This window comes from Rutilus rutilus, assembly GCF_951802725.1.
Source record: "Rutilus rutilus genome assembly, chromosome: 3".
NCBI lineage: Eukaryota > Metazoa > Chordata > Actinopteri > Cypriniformes > Leuciscidae > Rutilus > Rutilus rutilus.
The window spans coordinates 11,052,232-11,068,698 of record NC_140211.1 but is presented as its reverse complement, the minus strand read 5'-3'; the positions used below and the strand labels follow the sequence as shown (position 1 = coordinate 11,068,698).

The following is a 16,467-nucleotide window of genomic DNA, read 5'->3' as shown; positions in this document are numbered from 1 at the left end:
GGTAAGCTTCCATTTACCTCACAAACCAAGACATGTGAAAAAGCTACAGCATTAAAAGGAACGACTGCTCTGCCCATATTTCATATTTCATAAATCTCATCCTGGAGATGTATCGGGGTCTGAGCTGAGAGTCATTTTAAATTAGAATCACTTGTAGTTTCAGAGAAAGGATGCGTTTGAAAGCCACATATACTGAGCTACAGCAGAGAGTGTTACCTTGGGATCAGGTCTAGTTTGAGTTAGTTTTAACTTAAGAACTGTTTAAAAACAATAAAATCAAATAAAATTCAGTCTTAGGTGTCTAAAGTGAAAATTTGAAACCAGATTTCCCACAGAATTGATTAACATAGACAGCAGCAGGTATTTATAGGTTACTGTCACTTTAAGACCTAATGAACGGATCCAATATAATGTTACGCATCAGATTTCTTTTTCAACCGTTTACGTTCACATGTGTTTTCAAGAATACTTGCCGAGACGGGTATTTTGACATGTTGTGTGTATGTGTCCGTTCAAGCTCAAGGAGATGCGAAAGAGGAATCAATTCAAAAAAAAAAAAAACCACGTGCAAATGATAAACTTTCACTCTATGATGTTAAACTTAGCTATTAATCACATGTGTTTCGAACCGTGTGGCCTGGTCTGATTAACCACCGGTGAATAACAGCAAAACAGTGAAATATCAGAAATATCAATTGTTTAGAAATAGTTTTGTACATTTCTCTGGAAAATAGCATAAATGTAAATGTGACTTACAATCTTGTCAGGGGGAGGGGTGCTGGCAATATAACACTTGACTTCCCCTCTCTCCCCTCGAACTGCATACTGGACCGGTTCGCTGGAGATGATGGGTGGACCTGCACAAAAATACAGTCCAAAACAAAATACAGAAATAACAGAAATCATACAATCAGAAAAACTACATAAAGTTCTGATCCTCCAACGCAGAACTCACAATGAGCTAAATATTGATTTTAAAAAAATCTTAAAGTGCCCCTATTATGCTATTTTAAAGTTTCCTAATGTTGTTTTGGAGTCTCCTACAACAGGTTTACATGCATCAAAGGTCAAAATGAATGTCGTCAGATGAATCAATCTCTCTAAATCCCTCCTTTCCGCGAGCTACTCTGCTCTGATTGGCCAGACAGCTCAGTCTGTTGTGATTGGTCTACCACGTGCAGCGCGTGTGTCGAAAACAAAACCGCCCATTGCCAAAACAATGTCAGCTCTGCTTGTCCTGAGGCTTCCTACACCGCAAACTAAACACAGTAACGAACAATGACGTTGATTTTACCATATCAATCCGAGCGCAAGTCCGATGCAAGTTCGCAAGGACGACTCGAACAGGATGTTTCTCAGTGACACGCTACTCAGTTTGAGGTACATTATGAGATGTTGCAACTGTAATTCCTCACCATAAGCATTAACAAGTGCATGTCCATCAACAAACCGATTATTTTACTTGTACTTATTTATTTACCAAGTATTTTTGTAATTTATTGCGGTGAACATGTAAAAACTGTATTAATAACAGTGCGTACATTAGACGAGCTCTAGCGTGAATGACTGATGTAACATATACGTTGGTAAAACAAATCTTGCTCCATGCTTAATCTTTACTCAAAGTAGTGAGAACGACAGACAATCTGCATTAATAGACACAGTTAAAGGTAATAGTCAAGTGGTCCACAACTGATTAGCAGAAGTATTTCAGTATGACAGTAATAATGTGAGTTAGCCAGAAGCAGGAGACCTACACAATATAAAACTCAAAACTAAGTATTTTGAACACCATTTTTCAAGAGCAAGCGGTTTGTGAATCCTGCATTGAACTCTGAGATTTAAGAAGCAGTCGTCAGTAAAATAAAGGGAACACAGCAAAAGTTTAGGATTATACTGCTGTGATATCGTGGTAAAGATGAATTTTAACCTCTGATTCTTCACATGCTCGTCCTTGGGCAGTGAAAAAAAACTGGCTTTACCTTCACATTGTAGAGCACAGCGCCTTCTCGACATGATGCTATCCAGTATCCAGGTGTGTGGGCGGGCAATATGCTAATGTTTCGTCTTGACGTCACAACGTAACGGCTTCTGATTCGTTTGAAAAACGATTAATTTCATTGACTCAGAGTCGACTCTTACTTTTGAAAGACAATAACTTTATATACGGTGCACTTTCAGATTTAAAACTTTGCAGGATGTTTTCATTCACTTAGAGCTGTGTCACACACTACATGAAAGGTCATTTTCAAAAATCCATAATAGGGGCCCTTTAAAAGCTGCCTGGTTTTTACAGTTTTTCTCGATTGCTTAAACACTATAACCAGGCTTTTGAACTAAAATTTCAAAACCATAATGCCATTTATCAAAAAGCACACCCATTTCACTAAACTATAAACACTATTCCCTGTTTTGACACATGAGTCAAATTTGTTGAACTGTCACTGCAAAACTCTACACACAAATCCCTTCATTTCTCATTGCCTACACCATGTTGTCATGTATAAAGCACTAGCACTCAATATTGTTCACTCAAGTCAGCACAGCTTCAGCTCAGTTAGCACACAATTACCCAGGTGGAAACACTAAGAGTCAAAATTTAACACACATCAATCAGATCCTTCAATAGATAGATAAAGGGGCCCAAATCAGTTTATTGAGTTTTGGAACAATGGATCCAGAAAGACATGAAGGAAGAGATCGAGGAGGGATAAGGAGGAGGACGACGACGAAGGGCAAGAAGACAAGCAGTCTCAGATGAAATTCAAGCCACTCTAGTTGCCCATGTCTTTGTCAATGGTATGACTATGAGGGAGGCTGGGCTACGAGTAAGGCCAAATTTGAGTCGCTTTTCCGTCGCCTCGAGAACCTTCAGGGAGGAGTGTGGTGGCAAACAGAATTCTATCACTGAATAAAAGACAAACATTTCCAATAGTCTTTGATGAGGTTTATTTTCTTGCAAGAAAAGGCCAGCAGTCGTACAGGGTCACAGAGTGGCTGCAGAGTGTAACAGTGAAGGTTGGCCATCCTTCATCCTTTATAGTCTTGACTCCCAGAATGTTATCTTTCTAGGCAAATGATGGTATTTCAACCATACGTGGAACATTCTTACACGTGTTCATCATATTGTCTCCTTGAGTGGATCGAGGCCCTCCTGTCACCTACTAACACTCTTTACCATTCCAATACAATTCCACATAGAATAAGGTTTTGTGTGTGCTCTTTTACTGTCATATGATGGTCACACACATCTTACTGTAAGTAAGTAAATACTGTAAAAAAAAAATTAGAGGAGAGAGTAAAAAAATATATAATTTGTGTGTGTGTGTGTGTGTGTGTGTGTGTGTGTGTGTTGTACTGTGTAGTACATGAATGAATAAAAATGTGCCAGTGTATCCATTGGTTGTGTCTTTGGTGCTCATCATGTGAAAAGGTTTGTGAGGCGGGGAACCACAAGTAACATAACTTACCAGTTTTGGAAATGTTGTTTTGAATTTATTGCACCAGTGTGTTAGACTATGTTGTAGTGTGTGTGATTTTGAGGGCTTGTGTGTCCAGTGTGAGGGCAAAGTTTGGTTTTTCAGCAAGAGTGAATGGTTTTGAGTGTAGAGCTTCATTTTGACCTGAAAATAGGATGTTTGGGGAATTGGGTGAGACGTTATGGATTTGTGTTTATAGTTTTGAGAATATGAGGCATAGTTTCAAGAAATGTGTTTAAGCAATCGAGAAAAACTGTAAAACAGATTTATTATTTCTGTTGGTCCAATAAGATAAAAGAGCCGTACTGACCGTTGACAGTGAGTGTGACCTCTGTCTCGCCCACTCCGATCCTAGGCACGATGGCCTTACACACATACTGACCGGCATCTGCCTGACTTACTGACTTCAGATAGAGCTGGTTATTATTACTCAAAACCTGAGAGAGAGAGAGAGAGAGAGAGAGAGAGAGAGAGAGAGAGAGAGAGAGAGAGAGAGAGAGAGAGAGAGAGAGAGAGAGAGAGAGAGAGAGAGAGAGAGAGAGAGAGAGAGAGAGAGAGAGAGAGAGAGAGAGAGGGGAAAATGACCAAAAAAGCTGTAAAGCCATTTCAATGTAGACATTATCTAAAAAGAAACAAATGGACCAAAGGATTGCAGCTTCAACATCAAAACACAGTTGGAAGGTAAATATGGAAGAGAGCCAGGAAAAGAGGGACACACACGGAGAACACTCACTGAAGAGAGATGAAGTCAGAGGAAAATGTCATAGTCTGAGACTTTAGAGAAAAAAAGAAGGAGAAGAAAGAAGAAACTGCACATGCAACAGAAAGGAGGTTTGATGAACAGATCCACAAGCAGATGCTCACCATGCTTGAACCCTTTTTTGTCCAGGTTAGTGTGAGCGGAGGATTTCCAGCCCACTTGCAATTTAAAGTGACGTCCGAGTCTAAGTCCACCGTTACTGGTTTAGGCTCTACGACCAGGATAGGCCCAACTGCATGAAACAGAGGTTAAGAACAGCTCAGTGTTTTTGCATTTAAACAGCAAAATCAACTAGAAATGTTTACCAGACAGACAGACAGACAGACAGACACAGATAGATAGATAGATAGATAGATAGATAGATAGATAGATAGATAGATAGATAGATAGATAGATAGATAGATAGATAGATAGATAGACAAATAGATACATGTAGATAGATGGACAGATAGATAGACACATGTAGATAGACTGATAGACACATGTAGGTAGGTAGATAGATAGATAGATAGATAGATAGATAGATAGATAGATAGATAGATAGATAGATAGATAGATAGACAGATAGATAGATAGATAGATAGACAGACAGACACATGTAGATATAGATAGAAAGACAGACAGATAGATAGACAGACAGACAGACAGACAGACAGACAGACAGATAGATAGACAGACAGACAGACACATGTAGATATAGATAGATAGAAAGACAGACAGACAGACAGACAGATAGACAGACAGACAGATAGACAGACACATGTAGATAGATAGATAGATAGATAGATAGATAGATAGATAGACAGACAGACAGACAGACACACGTAGATAGATAGATAGACAGACAGACAGACAGACAGACAGACAGATAGACAGACAGAGAGACAGATAGATAGACAGATAGATAGATAGACAGACAGACAGATAGATAGATAGATAGATAGACAGACAGACAGACAGACAGATAGATAGACAGATAGATAGACAGACAGATAGATAGATAGATAGATAGATAGATAGATAGATAGATAGATAGATAGATAGATAGATAGATAGATAGATAGATAGATAGATACCACACAAACTACACAAAATAGCACAAACAAACATTTACACAGAGACATACAGTACATTGCACTATACAGACACACAGAGTACACAAACATCTTTAATTATTAGTCAATTTAATTATTTGGTGATTTGCTTTCACATGCTAAATTTCACATGAAGATTTTCTAGATCGTGCGCTCTACCAAAGCTGATACTCACAGTGGACATCGACGAGTATACTGACATTTGTGCTGCCCACGGCATTGAACACCTGGCAGGACACAGGCTCGGTGAAGAAAGAGTGATCCGCCTTGGCGGAATAAACACTCTCTCTCGCCCCCTGGATGACCACACCTCCCTTTGCCCACCTAGCCAAGCCAAAAGGGTCAGTCAGTGAAGCCTTAGCAGATTTATGAAGAAACACCCCTGAAGCATGTACAGACAGGAATTCAAGGGTACGGCTGCCGTAACAGAAAATAATTGAAGATATATGGGGCTTAATAATACTTAAAGGACGTCTTTATCTCCCTGATAAAACAAGTCATTAATTTTTCATCTCACAAAATGTAAAAGGAGCCACTTTAAGCATCACATTTAGTAAGAGACATACTTATAACCCATAATAGGTGGGTTGGCAGTGGCTTGGCAGGTGAAGGTCACTCTCTCTCCTTCCAGTACGGAGCGAGGCTCAATGGATAACGTCACCACTGGAGGGTCTGCAGAGAGCATTCAGAATACATAATAAAGACATATCGTTCATTAGACCAAAGGCACGCTGAAGGACTGATGGGAAGGAGCTATGAATATAGTGTCAGAATGTAGATGAATGTCACAGTTCTTCCTCATGGTACATGCTATCATCTTAAAGGGGTTTTAATGCGCTATATTTTTAAAAAGCTGTTTTAGAAGAGTTCGTACTGTCTTGTGGGTTTGGTCAGGTTGCCTAAAAATGTGTTTTATGCGATATGTAATATCTAAATGAATGGGTTTCATTCAAGCCAAAATATAATCTACCTGACTAAATTAGGTCACCAAAAAAAGTCATTTTTAAGGGTTAGATCAAGTAGAAATAGCTATTTAAGAGAAACAATGGCACCAGGAATGGACTGAGACTAAAAAAGGAGCCCTTGATTTATATTGGCCCATCACAGCCCACAACGGACAACTCATTACTATATTGTACAAGCATTAAAGTTCAAAAAGATTTGGGTTTATTAGGCGTTTTTTTAAAAGAAGTTTCTTATGCTCAACAGGGCTGTGTTTATATGATAGAATATACAGAAACAAACAGTAATGTTGTGAAATATTTTCTATTTTAATATATTTTAAAATCTAATTTATTCCTGTGATCAAAGCTGAATTTCCAGCATCATTTCTCTAGTCTTCAGTGTCACATGATCCTTCAGAAATCATTCTAATGTGCTGATTTGATGCTCAAGAAACATGTATTATTATCATCAATGTTGAAAACAGCTGTGCTGCTTAATGTTTTTGCAAACTGGTAATTCTTACCATATTATTTTAACATATTTTCGTAATTATAAACACACTGGTGTGTAGCGCTAACAGTTTTTTTTTTTTTTTTGCATTTTATTACTTCTAGTAATTAACCTATAGCAGCTAATGAATCAGAAGTCTTGCACATTCATATATACATACATTCAATAAGGTGGATATGTCTGAAATATCTTTTTCTTACACTGCACCACAGAAAATGAAAAATAAAAATAACTTTCCTCATAAATGTTACTAAAGCTGGAAAGGGTTCTAGACTCACGGTGTACGTTGAGGGTGATAGTGGTCCGTTTGCCCATCGGCACGGCCAGGTTAGTAGCCACACAGGTGAAGTTCTTCCCAGTGTCTGTATCCACTGGTAGAATGGGCAGGTAGCTGCGTGTGGTCACGCGTTTCCTGTCTGGAAGCACCTCCTGCGCAACAAAATGATACTGTTGATACCATAGATATGTATATGTAGACAGATTTTTAAACTATGGTAACTTTTTAATGTCGTGTTAGCTAATGCCTTTGTCTTGTTGTATTGTGTTAGTTTAGTTTCAGATATAGATATTCATACACTAACTACGTTTGCAGACGCTCAGTCAACTTGCTCTCGAATGTTCACAGACCAGCTCTGACCGTTCCAATATGGCGGATGGCTTACATGAAACAGCCGCTAATGATGCATCTATGCCAAGTGTGCCGCACAAGTGCTGAAAAGTGATGCCAAGCATTTTGATCGCCCCCTGGTGGCTGGCTGCAGTATAGGTCATAAACCCCGCCCACTCCATGTAATCAAATGGGACGTGACTCAAACTAATAAATCCAATTGCACTTAAAATATTTTTTTTTCCAAAGACGGTTTCTGTCATTTTAGGTAGTTCTCATCACTCAGACGTATGTTCAGGTGTTCGTTTTTTCCAATCAGTTTGGTTTTAGTTAGTTATCTGATGCTATAAACGGGGTGTAACGTCGTGATTGACAGCTGTGATGAGTGATTGAGTCTGAGGGAGCGAGAGTGTGGGCGAGACCTCGATACCGCGGGTCCATTACTGCACAGACTCAGGCTCCGGGTGTGTGTGTCCTCGGTTTGCAGTGTGTGTGTGTGTGTGTTCACTGGGATATTTTGGATATTTTCCTTCTACAGTGAAAGGAAATCTTATTTTACAGCCTATGGTTGATACCTTTGTTCTTGAACTACATAAGCTATTATATACATTTAAACTCAGACGAGTCAAAACATTTCATGTGTGTGCCTCACCGTGGTGCTGACAGTCCCTTCTATCGGCAGGCCGTCTTTCTGCCACTCTATGACGGAGGCAGGTTTGGCTCCACGGGACACACAGCTCATGTTATAGGGAACCCCTGCTGTGAGGAGGATCTCCGGGGATCCCTCAATCACCGGCTCATCGGGAGGAACTACAGACACAAACACATGTGGAGTTCAATTATTAATGGAAGCAACTCATAAATCTATTCATATCAGAACACATTAACCCCTTCACTCCTCATATTCTGGCAAAACCATCATGGTCAACATTTAAAACAACAAGCTCTTTTCTAAGCAAACACACAAGACTCACTGAGGACGGTGAGTTTGGCCCGTCGTGAGCGCAGCGCAGCCTCCGTCGCCTGGCACTCGTAGAGAGAGTCATCTGAGAGTTCAGCGGCCGAGATCTCCAGATTATACTGCCCAACCTCCACCAGCCTTAACACACGATACCGGGGCCAGGCTGCAAAAAGACACGCACACGCAGATCAGAATTTGTCACGGTTTGGAGGTAGATAGTCTTTATTTGAACACAAATACACACCGACTGAGCTATTTAGCATTTTCTGAAGGAAAAGTGAGTGGTCTGATTGGTTTTTAGTGTGTCGTTATGCAGTCACTAGGGTGTTCTGGGTAGTTTCTTGTGTGTTGCTATGTGGTGTTCTGCATAGTTTTAATGTTGCAATGAGGTTGCTAAAGCATTCTGAGTGGTTTTTAATGTTTTGCTATGTGGTTGCTACAGTGTTCTGATAGCTTTTAAAGGGCATTCACACAGAACGCGAAAAAACGCGAGACACAGTGACACGTTTTATAAAAGCTTAACTTGAGCACTGCATTTTTAGAGTGCAATGTTATGTGCAAGACGCTGCAAAAAAACGCGATGGTCAAAAGATGCTTGCATTTTTACATAGAAAAACAATGGAAAAGCAGCATAGTGAAAAAAACAAAAAAACAAGCTCTGTCTGAAAGGGTTCTTAGGGACAGATTTACCAACAGCTTGCGCCAGCGCAAACCATCTTTTGGCTTAAAAAAAAAACGACTGTCAGGATTTACTAAAGACACGCAGTGAAAAATTTGTGCTGAAAAGCCTTGGATAGTTATTTTTGCGGCTGACCTTATTGCATTATGCATTTGTAGGAGTTTCTTTTTCAGATGCAAAATTTATGGGAGGAGAGTATTTAATTTTAATTTACTAAGGTTTGCGCTAGACAATATACTGGTATTTGCGCCATTATTTACCGCCCAAAAAAGCAGACGCTAATTACTGCTCTTGGTAGATTGCTTTGGTCATTATGGAAATGATCCGGCTGCGTCTGTGTTCTTTAATTTGTGCGTTGTCAGTGGATGACTTGCAGAACTTTCCACTCACATCTGCATTTTTGGGGAATTACACTCTCACGCTAATTTGCCCTGTTTAGTAAATCTGCCCCTTAGTGCGTTGCTTTTGCACTTGCTAGGGTGTTTTGGGTGGTTGTCTATTGGCCCAAGTGAAAATAAAGTCCACAAAAATGGTTTTAATACTTAAGGTTAAAGGTTTGTTCAAATCTCAGATCTCTAAGCAATAGTAAGAGACGCTTGCCTACTAACAAGGAAAAAAACTAGCTTGTAGTGCAGTGATGTTATCCACCACTGGATGCCAGTAGAGTTTGCATGATATATGCTAGCGCTATGACATGGACATTTCCAGCTTCTGCTGCAAGAGAAATGACAAAAATTCTGCTGTGAATTACATCACGTATCCCCAACCCACACAGCCCTCTCTCTACTGTGGGATTGAGTTGTCAGTGTGTGCTGTGTGCCGCTGAGTACGTGCGGATGTATTTCTGCGTGTGCACATTTGTGTATGTGTGTGTGTGTGTGTGTGTGTGTGAGTGCAGGATTTGTTCACATGCTTTTATATGAAAGCCAAGGGGACAAACCAGTGAAGCATCACAGTGTAAATACAACTACACTGAGTCAAAGTGAGAGAGCAAGAGAGAGAGAGAGAGCAAGAAAGAGAAATCTCCCTCATGCCTCATGTCTTTTAACAAATCTGGCAAATGCAGCAAATGTAGTTTATCAGGTCCACATTTATCTATTTATAATGGCAGAGGTTAAATATACCACATCCTGCCCTCACTGTTCTCATGACAGTCCACAAGGAGCGAGAAAAGATGAGCTAGTGGAGCAGAAAGCAAAAGAGCAAAAGGGAAGAGAGGATAAAAGTTAGACAGAAAACAAGCAAACAGGGAAACAGTGAGACAGATGAGAGATGAAATTGAAAGGGTGTACATAGGGAAAACTAAAAAGTTCAAGAGAAAGAAAGAAATACACACTTTTCTTACATTTTATGAAGAAGTGTTGCCAATCTGCTAAGGTGTCCTGGTTGTTTTGTGTGTGTGTTTGTGTTTCTAAGTGTTTGCTAGGGTGATTGGTTTTGTAGTAGGGCTCCCCTCTTATAGTTGACTAAACGTTAGTCGATGAGAAGAAGCTATGGGTACATTTACCTGACAACGATAACGTTTTTTCTTTGTACAGACGACAACGTTGTCAAAACGATCCCCATTCACACGGTTCTGTGAGAACGATTAAAAACGCTGTACTCTGCTGCCAACCGTAGTTGGCGATGTCACTTTGTAAAGAAACGCCTATAGACTTAACACGTAATACACATGTGCATGACATCACCATTTTCACAAATTCATGTTTTTGTAGTTTACACGGAGACAATAATGGTATCATTTTCAAAAACGTGCACTTTGAAACCCGTTTTTAAAAATGCTCCCAAAACGTTGTTGTCGTGTAAATGAATGGACAAAACGCATACGTTTTCTGTTTTTAGTTGAAAACGGTGTTGTGTAAACGGGCCCTTAGTTGACCAAAATTTCATTAGTCAGTTAGTTGCAGAAAATAAAACAACTCCACAGGAAGTGGCGAGGTCACGCAGTCCGAGAGGGACAGATGGTTAGCGGCGGGTCCTTGTGGTTATTATAGTATGTTGGCAAGGAAATCCAAACGTTTGCCGATCATCCATCAACCTCAAATATAGCTCATCATTTGAAACAAGTAGTAGCAACTTTACATGGCCGCTCACGCTAACGTTAACCTAGATAAATGTACACTATTATTATTATTATAAGTGTTTGTGTGGAGTGTGGAAGCTGAAGTATTAGCACTGCATGACATGGAGGCGCCGGTGCGATCACTTGCATTTTTGAAACCGTAAAGTGTCTACTTTTATTTGTGTAAACTCACAATAACGACAAAATGTTGTGCTTTTGTAAAATACAGAAAACAAACAGAAGTGCTTTCTGCCGTCTCTGTCTCAGTGAACTGGACAGCGTCACAAAAATGAACTTTATCTCCAGCGTATACAGGCTACTTGCCTCACAGACATCAGAAATATATCTATAGAAAGCTTGAAATGTCTACTTTTAAATGAACCAATTAGAATCGAAAGCTCTCTGATTATGTAATCCGTATGAAAGTTGCATTTTTCTCTAAAAGCACTTTACTGCGGAGATGGCGAGTCAGCATCGTCAAATTCATCTTTGCAGCCGACACTGACTCAGAAAACACTAGTTTATTAATAAACAACTGAAATGTCTTCTTGCTGTTTTTTTCCGATACATTCATAATCATTACTTCTGCCAGCAAGCTTTATGTGTGCGCTTGAGAGTGGAATAGGCATATATTACGCCCATATATATTAAACGCTCATTATGGTTTAGTATTGTCCTCAGTATTAAAGTAATAAAATTAATATAAACATGCCTTTAGTCGACTAATGGCTTAAATGAACAACTACTATTCGACTAGAAAAATCTTTAGACTTATGAAAGGCCAAAGAAAGAAAGAAAGAATGAAAGAGCGCTATGTATCACTGACCCCGGAGGTCTTCTCCGATGCCTAAGGCCAGTCCATCCTTGGTCCACTGCACAATGCCCGAATAGTTGAAGACCACGCAGGACAGGACCACCCTCTGGCCCAGAACCACTGACTGGTCTGCAGGCTCCTGAGAGAACCGCGCCGTCCGCACTGAAACACAACAGCCACAATTATTATTACAAATATTAACATGTTATGAGTGTTTGTATAACAGTGCAATTACTGAAAGAACTGAGGCTCTAGTTCAGTTTACTTCATGTGTTTGATGCAGCGCAAGTTAAAATGCAACAATATACTGTATGTAAAAAGTATTCGATTATGTTAATAAAACTGGCAGAGATTATATCAGGATGATAAGTTGTGTTGGAGAATATATTACAGGAAACGTTCACACAAAAACGAAATTTCTTAATCATATTTTTATCATTTACATATCTATTCAGCCCAGCCCTGCAGACAGGGTTTAGATTAAGGCAGGATTAGGTCTTAGTTCAATATTAGGACATTTATGTAGCTTTTGTAAATGTGCCTTAGAAAAAAAAAACATTACTGGTGTGCATCTTTTTAGGATATATCAGTGCAAGTTGCTTTCAGTTTAGACAACTCAAACATGCATTTTAGTTTGAGACTAGACTTAAGCCTTGTGAAACAGGGGGTCTTGTAATGATATTAGGGTAAGTAATTGATGACGGAAATTATTAAATGAATAAAACCTGACATTAAGAAAAGTTCATATGACTGACTAAAACAAGCAACAATCTCAATGACTGAAACGCAGCATTACGCCTGCATCTACTGAGCAATTTCACTCTTACAATCAATCTTCTGAGTAAGTCAATGTGGGTTTTTGGAAGAAGGAACGTGTCCCTTGATACCAAATTCCAGACACATTTCTTCACCCGCAAAACATGGTATCCACCAGAGTCGCTCTCTTTCTCTGACACACAGGAGGATATTTGATACTCCAGACAAGCCTGAGTCTCCAGCTTGAAGAACTGACTTACAATGAAAGCTTTCATTCAGAGCCTGAGTTGTGGATCTTTAATTGGACTGAAATCAAGAATGTTGTAAATTAAGTAAGGGCAACTCATATTTTCCCCGCATTCTTCTTTTCTTCGCTCAGTACTAGTTTCTTTCTTTCTCTCTTTTTCTTTCTTTCTTTCTTTCTTTTTCCAGGTCCACCAGAAGGCAGTTTGCAACCTTCCTTGTTCACTTTTTCTCTTCCTTTCAAAAATGAAAGTCCTGTCATCATTTTTATCCACCGTCACATTGTCGCAAACCTGCATGACATTCTTTCTTCTGCAGAACACAAAAGGAGAAATTGTGAAGTGTACTAGTTTTTTCTTTTCCATGTACTACAGTATAAGGAATGGAGACTTAAGGGATAGTTCACACAAGCGCGTGCGTGTGTGTGTGTGTGTGTGTGTGTGTCTCCAGAATTTTCATTTTTGGGTTTCATTTTGAATTTTTTTAAGATAAAAAAATGACACTAAAGCACCAAAGTAAATCAGAAAAGTTTCATAAAAGTTGTCCGGATCAACTGATTCAGGACTCTAGACTCAGAAACTCAATATTATTTATGAATCACTAGGGCGAGTGTCAAGATTTTCAGTGAATAAAACGAAAATGTGCCCCTATTATGCTTTTTCGAATATTACCTTTCATGCAGTGTGTAATATAGCTGTTTGTTACAAACCAATGTAACAATGTAACACATTTGCATAATGCCAGTCTATGGTTTTCATTGGCTGCCTGTGAACGATGTCAACTTTGACCCTCAGACACTTTAGTTGTAGCTGAGCCTGGAAGAGTTTGGTTCGTGTTGCTCATGTCAAGACGACGCTGGTTTCAGCTCCGAGAATCCACTTTGATGCACTTCAAAAGGACGAGGAATTTATATGGAAAAACAGAGGCCATCGTTACTGTTAATATTACTGTGTATCAAGCGCTGTGTAAGCCTCCGAAGTTGAAATTCAGATATGGTAATGGGCATTTTGGTTCCAACACGCTAAAAGCGGTAGACCAATCACAACAGGCATGGACCATCTGACCAATCAGAGCAGAGTAGACTTTTGGAAAGGAGGGATTTAAAGAGACTGAGGGCCCTATTTTAACGATCTGAAACGCAAGTGTCAAAGCGCAAAGCGCAAGTAACTTTGTGGGCGGGTCTCGGCGCTGTTGCTATTTTCCCGGCGGGATAAATGACTCTTGCGCCGGGCGCAAATCTAAAAGGGGTTGGTCTGAAGTAGCTTCATTATTCATAGGTGTGGTTTGGGCGTAACGTGAAATAAACCAATCAGAGCATCATCTCACATTCCCTTTAAGAGCAGACGCACTTTTTCCTTGGCGTATTGCTATTATAACGGCGGATTTGCCAGGCGCGCGTCAAGAGCGGTTCACAGCCGAGGAGAGCAACGCTCTCGTCACGGCCGTAAAAGAGAGAGAAGTGACATTGGGGATGGGAGAAACACACCCAAATTAGCTTCGGCTAAACAGGCATATAATAATGTGGTAAATGTGTAAGCTAGATGTATGCTTTTATAATAAATTATTATATTTATAATAAATTATCTATCTATCTATCTATCTATCTATCTATCTATCTATCTATCTATCTATCTATCTATCTATCTATCTATCTATCTATCTATCGTTTGTAATAATATGATTTGCAAAAATGAAAACTGCTGCTTCTGTGTAGATTAGAGAATCACAGTGTATGAGCGTTTGTGCACTCTATACATTATGGTCAAGCATGCGCCCTTAAAATAGCATAATGAACAACGCGCAACGCGCCACTGACTTTAGACTAGGTTTTTTCTGGCCAGTGGCGCAATTGTTTTATGGAACAGTAAAATAGCACCAGGGAACGTTTGCGCCAAAACACGCCTCCTTTTTTACGCTGAACCGCCCAGAGAGCGCAAGTTCATTCCCTAGTTTAGCGACGTGCTTCTGTGGAGGGAAAAGCGCGCTTTGCACGGGTGCAAAATAGGAATGAAACATGCGTCGGTGTACAAAGTCAATTGCGCTGGGTGCAAGATAGGGCCCTGAATCTTCGAACAAACCGTTTTCAGACTCTCTGAGAAATTAGGGGATATTGCTGTGTATATTATTAGAAGATTAAGTTCAAACCAGTATTGTTATTGTTAGCTAAAACTTAACCTATTAAAAATTGTTTGATACCTGAAATAAAGCTGAAATAAAACAAAATATTAATATTAAATCAAAAACGTAAAATAAAATTAAAGAATTAGAAATGTTGCCTTGAAAAATAAAAATAAATTAAAGCTAAATAGAAGCATTAAAAACACCATAATAGTATTTAAATGATGGCTAAAATAACCCTGCTTCAAACATCATGTCACATGGACCACTTTTATTACCCTTAGGTAGCTTGAAAGCTTAAAATCTCATTCACTAATACTGCATGGAAAAGATCAATTCCTTCAGAATTTGTCTCACTAAAGAAAGAAAGTCGTACAGGTTTGAAATGACATGCTGGTGAGTAAATGACAGAAATGAATTTCCCTTTAACTTTTTCTACTAGGATTTCCTAGTAATAGCATCATCTAGTTCAGAGTAAAATTAGCAAGAACATTCGTTACTTTTGATCCGTTTTGTCATTTTTGCACAGTTTTCTATCCTTCTTGTTTAAATCCATTTTCCTCTCCCCAGCCCTGCCTTCTATTTCTGTGGTCTTCCTCTCCGGTTGGAGGGGGTTTGGAGACACGCTGTCACAATCCATTTATCACATTAAATATCAGCCCTCTAGCCCTCTCTTGTTCTCTCGCTCCCTCTCTCTCGTCTCTCATCCCTCCAGCATTCCTCTGTAGGTCCCCATCTCTCTCAGTTTCTTAACAACTGGCATATGCCCACTCATCCCCCCCATGACCCTATCCCTCACTCTTTCTCTCCATGTCTGTTTGCTCTCCTTCCCGTGCAACATCCGTGATCACTTTGGGTGAAATTGAATGAAGTCAACAAGGGGAAACAATGCTCTAATGACCATTAAAACATCATATATTCGGTAGGATAATGCAGTTAATATGTTGCTCTGACATACCAAACTCCTTTTTTTCTGCTTGCCGTTTAATATCATCACATAAATCTCATACTTACAGGGATAGTTCAACAAAAACGGAAAATTTCATCATCTTTTGCTTGCCCTCATGTCATTCCAAACCTTTACGACTTTCTTTTTTTTCTGTACAGTGTTGTTATCGTTAACTAAAACAAAAACTATTAAACTAAAACTATATAAAAAATAATGCTGACAAAACGATTAATCACATCTAACATAAAAGTTTGTATATATGAAACTGAAACTATTAAAATAAAAGCTAATTCAAAATATTAATAAATGCTATAATAGTACTAACATATCACCGTTCTGGACACAAATTATGATATTTTAAAGAATATTTTTCTACTGTTCCAGTCCATTTAATGAAGGTCAATGGGGTCCAAAACGATAATGCCGATAATGCTCCCACTTTCACAATATCACAAGGGTGAGTAAATAACGACATCTTCACTCACAAAAG

The 16,467-nt window shown here is 39.2% G+C and overlaps 1 protein-coding gene across 2 annotated transcripts in view; it reads right to left on the bottom strand.

Moving 5' to 3' along the window:
* kirrel1a (kirre like nephrin family adhesion molecule 1a) overlaps window positions 1–16,467 on the bottom strand; it is a 40,509-nt gene that overhangs the window by 8,319 nt on the left and 15,723 nt on the right. For both annotated transcript variants that reach the window (XM_084405984.1, XM_084405983.1), the window contains exons 2-10: window positions 11,924–12,073; window positions 8,370–8,519; window positions 8,048–8,205; window positions 7,067–7,217; window positions 5,900–6,005; window positions 5,509–5,657; window positions 4,344–4,471; window positions 3,790–3,916; window positions 757–857 (exon numbers count right to left, since the gene is read on the bottom strand). In XM_084405984.1, coding sequence (XP_084262110.1) covers window positions 757–857; window positions 3,790–3,916; window positions 4,344–4,471; window positions 5,509–5,657; window positions 5,900–6,005; window positions 7,067–7,217; window positions 8,048–8,205; window positions 8,370–8,519; window positions 11,924–12,073 — 1,220 coding nt within the window. The remainder of the gene's footprint in view (window positions 1–756; window positions 858–3,789; window positions 3,917–4,343; window positions 4,472–5,508; window positions 5,658–5,899; window positions 6,006–7,066; window positions 7,218–8,047; window positions 8,206–8,369; window positions 8,520–11,923; window positions 12,074–16,467) is intronic.